This window comes from Cucurbita maxima, unplaced genomic scaffold (genome assembly GCF_002738345.1).
Source record: "Cucurbita maxima cultivar Rimu unplaced genomic scaffold, Cmax_1.0 Cma_Scf00028, whole genome shotgun sequence".
Classification (NCBI taxonomy): Eukaryota; Viridiplantae; Streptophyta; class Magnoliopsida; order Cucurbitales; family Cucurbitaceae; genus Cucurbita; species Cucurbita maxima.
In genome coordinates this window covers 179744-185802 of record NW_019272044.1, presented here as the reverse complement: position 1 = coordinate 185802, position 6059 = coordinate 179744, and the positions used below count along the sequence as shown (strand labels likewise).

At 33.9% G+C, this 6059-nt stretch overlaps 1 protein-coding gene across 1 annotated transcript; it reads left to right on the top strand.

The window, feature by feature from the left end:
- Positions 1-440: 440 nt before the first annotated feature.
- LOC111465183 (GDSL esterase/lipase At5g55050-like) lies at positions 441-3849 on the top strand. Its single transcript, XM_023109499.1, has 5 exons — positions 441-717; positions 1726-1862; positions 2047-2280; positions 3201-3450; positions 3536-3849. Exons 1-5 carry the CDS (start codon positions 459-461, stop codon positions 3754-3756), a joined length of 1101 nt encoding a protein of 366 aa, XP_022965267.1. The 5' UTR covers positions 441-458; the 3' UTR covers positions 3757-3849.
- Positions 3850-6059: the final 2210 nt, after the last annotated feature.

Genomic DNA, 6059 nt, shown 5'->3' with positions numbered 1-6059 from the left:
TTTAATAGTATAAGTTAGTATAGAGTGATTTATATTTACATTTGATAATAGTATAGGTTGGTATATGTTGAGTTGTATTTACATTTAGTAAAATATAGGTTGAGTTGCATTTGTATTTAATAAAGTTAGGTTAGTAACCCTGAGTCATATTTATATTTAATAGGTCACAGGTTAGTGTAGAATATTTAATTCAATAACATTTTTCTTTCCTTTCTTATATTTGTTTATTCTCGAGATAATAAATGAGACATGATGTTAATATTGAATTTATAATAATAATAGTTGATTAAAGTAGTTGGAAAATTTAGGGTAGTTAATTGACAGGGAAACAAGAAACACAGGTAATAAAGATTATTGGTGAAAGAAATAAATCCCATTTCCGAAGTGGGGTTTGTAAGTGTGCTGTATTTATATATAAAACTGAAAAATATAGAGAGAATATTGAAGTGCTTCTAGCAATGGCTTCAAACTTCTTCTTCTTCTTCTTCTTCTTCTTCTTCTTCTTCTTGACTTTGTTGAGTAACTATTTGACATTTTTGGAGGCCGCTTTGGTTCCAGCCATGTATGTGTTCGGAGACTCTTTACTGGACGTTGGCAACAATAATTATCTTAATTTTTCTGCTCCAAAGGCCAACTTTTATCCTAATGGCATCGACTTTCCCACCCGGAACCCCACCGGAAGATTCTGCAACGGCAAGAATCCTTCAGATTTTCTCGGTAAGTTTTATTTTTGTTGTTCTGCAATTGCTACCATGCTTTTTATTTATTTATTTATTAATCTTTAACTAAAATGGGATATTTATTTTGGGAAATGGAAAAATAATAACTTTAAAAATTCTGAGGGGACTCCCAAAGAGAAAGCCTCTAGTAGTGGGTTTGGACCGTTACAAATGCTATCAGAGTCAAACACTAGACTATGTGTCAACGAGGAGGTTGTTCCTCGAAGGGGGTAGACACGAGGCGGAGTGCCAATAAGGACGCTGAACTCCAAAGGAGGGTGGATTTAGTTTGGGGTCCCACATTGGTTGGAGAAAGGAACGAGTGTCAGCATCGGGGGTAGACACGAGGCAGTGTGCCAGTAACAACATTGAGCCCCGAAGGGGGTGAATTTGGTGGGGGTTCCACATTGATCGAAGAAAAGAACGATTATTAATGAGAACGTTGAGTTCTGAAGGGGGATAGATTGTGAGATGAGGGTGGATTTGGTGGGGATCCCATATCGATGGGAGAAAGGAACGATTACTAGTGAGGACGCTGGGTCCTAAAGAGGGTGGATTGTAAGATTCTACATTGGCTCGGAGGAGAAAAAATTTGAAAGTATGCTCTATATGGCTCGTAAATAAATAAGAGTCTTTTGTTTCATTCACCAACCTTCTTTTACAAGAAAACCAAACAAAATTGATGAGACATTTAATGCAGCAAGGGAGCCTTCAACTAACTTATTGTAGGTCGCGTGTTGGCGTATGTCATAAATATTTTAGTTGTTTAAAGATCGACTAAAATAATAAAAATATTTTGAAATTTTGCTAGATTTTTAAAACTCTCAATAATATTTTTATATTAATTAAAAAAGTTTAAAAAATTCTGGATCATTAATATTTTGTTTAAAAATATACTTTTAAAATACTCAGAGATAAATGTTTTTTTTTTTTTTTTTTTTTTAATGAACTCTTGTGATTTTTCATATATTAATTAATGGATGGATTGGTTTTTTACATGGAGTAGCTGAAAAGGTGGGGTTAGCCAGTGCGGGGTCGTATCTTTGGATTATTGAGAATAGGAACCATACATACAAGTTCAACACTGGCGTCAACTTTGCCTCTGGAGGAGCCACAATCATTCCTCAATCAAATCACATATTTGTAAGTAATAATAAAATCTTTTAAACTTAAATTACAATAATTTAGTTTACTTAAATGAATCGAAAAATATAGAAAATATAAATAATATGATTATAAAAGTCATTCAAACTGATTTGAGAGGGAAGTTTCGCGCTTCCTTGCATCCTTTAAATCTTCATTCTAACGCTATTACTAATTATTGTAGGTTACATCAATATCACTGACTAAACAAGTGGCATTCTACAGCTCTGTTTATGAAGCATTGGTGAAAGATTTGGGAGTGAATAATGCAAAGGAACATGCATCCAAATCTCTATATTTGATAGAAATTGGAAGCAATGACATATTTGAGTACTTTGGATCATCCAACCTTCGCAAAACCTACACTCCTCCCCAATATGTGGACCTAATGTGTCGCCATTTCGAGAAGCAATTAAAGGTATGGTTTATAACGTTTTGTGTTATTCTATGCCTAATTTATTTTATAAGAAACAATCATTATTATCCCTTGTTGATGCACAATTGAGCCAAGAGAACATACACTTGATTTGCACGTAATTTATCTATAAAATATGATGAGATGATTTGCAAAATATGAAACTAAACACTAATGTGATCTTTTCACACACATATTCTAATGCTTAAATAAAAAATGGAGGAAATTCTTGGCAAACTTTAAGGTTACAAAATGAGAACTCGAGTTCTCTTTAATAGCTTTGTTGGAGTGAATTTATTTCTACCACAAGATCTTTCTTGCTATCAATCGAATACAAAATCATGATGGGTGGGAACATCTAGAAAGAAAAAACCACTAGAGATATTGAAAGAGAGAAAATTCACGATACTCTTGGATTTTTTTAAGGAGGAGACGGGTCTTCTTAGGTAAGAATTTTTTCTAAAATTTAAACAATCATTAACAACAAAACTTATCTGGTATAGATATATTTGGAAGGTATTTGGTAAATATCTTACATAGATATATATGGTAGATATTTGGTAAAGATTTGATGGAGATATGTATATTAGATTATATCTCGTAGTTTAAACACTAAATTGAAACCATATATATACTAATGCTCTCAAAACAACTTCTCGTCATTCTCTATATTCTTTCTTTTTTGTACATACTTGAAGTCATCAATATAAAACCTTTAGCCAATATTCCTCAGTGTATCTTCTCTCTCCTGTTCTTTGTGTTCATCTTGATCGAATGTGTAAGTGGTTCAACGATCTTAACAATTGGTATCATAGCTAACAACTGGTATCGATCCTAACATTATAAACTATTTATATTTATATTTGCACATCATCGTTTTGTATACTCAAAATTACACTAATAATCTAAATTTTTTCACGTAGCGGTTGTATGAAAAGGGAGGGCGTAAATTGGTGGTAATTGGTGTGGGGGTAATTGGATGTACTCCAGCAATGAGATACAAAAGCATCACAGAAGCATGTAATTCCGAAATGAATTGGATGGCATTTGTGTACAATCAACATCTCACATCACTCCTTAAGAGACTCAAGGATGAGTTATTAGGGTTTCATTTTGCATACTTCGATGGCTTCTCGATCATGCTTACCTCCATTCACAAGCCCTCTTCTTTTGGTATGCCATATTCTCTATCTCCTTCTTCCTTTTAATTCTTGGAGGCTTAAAAAAAGTTTTCTTTGACTTCATTTTTGGGTTTCAGGATTTAGTGAAGTTAAAGCAGCGTGTTGTGGGTCTGGTAGACTGAACGCTGAACTGGCTTGCATTCCAAAAGTATCTTATTGTAACAATAGAGACAAGCATTTGTTTTGGGATAGATACCATCCAACACAACAAGCTCATCGTTTCTTTTCTGATTTAATATTCAATGGCCCACCAACGTACACTTTTCCCATCAATGTTCAAACCCTTGTAGCTATTTAATTTATCAACTTTTGAGGCATAACTTTGAGATAACTTATGTATGAACTATAACACTTCATTATTCTTGTAGCTTCTCTCTTATGTATGAACTTATAACACTTCATTATTCTTGTAGCTTCTCTCTTTTTAAATGGTAAGGGAATGGTTTGATATTTGGACATAATATAAAAAAAAAATAATCGAAAAATATTGATATTCATCCCGTTTAAACTTGCTTAGTGATCCGCAAGAATTAAAGAGCTAACAAGAAATCAAGAGAAGATAACAGACATTGTGTGTAACAGTGAAGTAAGGGCAAAAGAAACTCAAATAAGTTTTAAGGCCCTCGTCTAAAACCCAAAAGATCTAAGGAAAGGAATTAAAACATTCAAGTATAAACGATTTAAAAAAGTCATTTCAATACCCTACCAAGTAATTAATTGTCAACAAGAGGTAAATATAATTTTTTAAAAACAGTTTGGATTTTTTAGAAAAATAATAATAAAATATTTGAAAAATGAAAAATTATCAAAATACCTTTGAACTTCGAAGTAATTACGAAAATTGCACGAACTAGAAAATCAGATCCACGACATTGAGCCGTCCTTAGAAAATCCTTCGTGTCTTCTTTTTCAACTATTGGATCTTCACCAAATTTGAGTATGTTCTAGGGGAGGCACACCTCATCACATCCAATGACTAGAACTTAAAATGGAGGTCGATTGCTCGCTTATCAGAGAGGATATTTTCAACATGAAATATAAAAAAACTCAAACCCCAATGATTCTAGAGGTTTCAAGTCAGTTTAAGCTCCCTCTATAAAGTATGAAGTATGGGCTTTCATTTGGAATAAGAATCGAGCTAAGTCGAGCTTTCAATTGTGATTTATAGCCGTTGAAATTTTGGTTTTCCTACTCCCAGTTTCTTCCAAATTCAAGAGTCATATCCACCATTTTCATTCAAACATGTTCCTACACCTTCTAAATAAGATTACCCACAAGTTGTTGAAGAAATCGAGCGTTGAATCCCCAAACACTAATTTCCAACACGGATTGCCATTGAAGGAGCTCAAAGGAAACTTAAAAATCCAATCCGAGCCTAAATGCAAATTCATAAGGGAAAACCTATCCCATTCGATTTCTACACCTTCAAGGAGCATTATCATAGATGACCATGAAGGCTAACAAGTCCCGGAGCGTGCCCAATTGAAGAAATTTGTTTGCGGGTACAAATTGCGGGTAATGATCGATTTCCCATATAAGTCCATTTTTCTTCAAATTGAGTCTTCCTTTAACTCAAGAGGATTAAGATGAGTAACTTTGATGAAGAAATCGAGAGCTAAAATGTCTTAGATCAAGTTGCCCAAGAAAGTGGAATTCTATATTTTTGGGTGAATTGCTGACCAAGGAACGATTTCTAAAATTAAGGCGACACATTTAACGACGTTCCTCCAAAAGAATTCCTTTAGCTAGAGGGAAGAATAAAGAAAAGGATTTCCATCAAACTTTGGAGGTGAATACGTAACTGCCCTAGATTTTAACAAACCTAAAGTTGATACCATCTTCATAACATAACCTCTTAGGTAGAAATAGTCATTTAAAAACATCTTCATAAACACTGGAATGGACTTACATGTTTCAAAAAGTTTTTAAAGCAACATAATGAAATATTAATTAAAACAAAGTAATTATTAAAATCGAAAAACATCCTATACTAATCTATGGTCTAAGAGTTTAAATGCAGCTATCCTATGCATGTGACATGGTCTTTACTTGCGATGTCATTGTCAATCGTACATTGGGTACCTCGCCTTTATCTAAAAAAAAAATAGTACATGACTTGAGTACTTTAAGAAATACTGAATAAAAGACCCCTATTGGGGTCAGAGAATGCAAACACATGCAACTCATATTAGAAACCAAGAGTAAAAACCATCGTAGAGGTGGCCTCCAGTTCGGACAAAATTGGATGTATAGTACTTCTCTACACACAACCACATGCGTGAGCATGAGTCCACCAGACGGTTCACACCCCCTAGACCCATCATAGTCTGTAGCTGGACGTCGGAGGTTAGTAAAACCTCGAATATTATGCAAAACATGATGATGATGATCACCATCATATTGTATGTGTCCGTACTCATCATCATAAATGGGGAGGTGACCTGATGTAAATGTATAAACAGTATGCATGAGGCCCCTATGGTTTTCTTCTTAAATCATTATTATGACACAACTCTATACATCATTCGCATATTACTTTAGTTAACATGCCTACACTCGTCATCATACATTCATCATTAACATCATTAGGTTATTGGTTAG

Excerpts from the sequence above, each read along its gene's own strand:
- LOC111465183 (XM_023109499.1), top strand. The coding sequence starts at position 459 with ATGGCTTCAAACTTCTTCTTCTTCTTCTTCTTCTTCTTCTTCTTCTTC. Across the intron at positions 2,281-3,200 it reads ATTTCGAGAAGCAATTAAAG|CGGTTGTATGAAAAGGGAGG; the intron begins GTATGGTTTATA and ends TTTTTCACGTAG. Across the intron at positions 3,451-3,535 it reads TCACAAGCCCTCTTCTTTTG|GATTTAGTGAAGTTAAAGCA; the intron begins GTATGCCATATT and ends TTTGGGTTTCAG.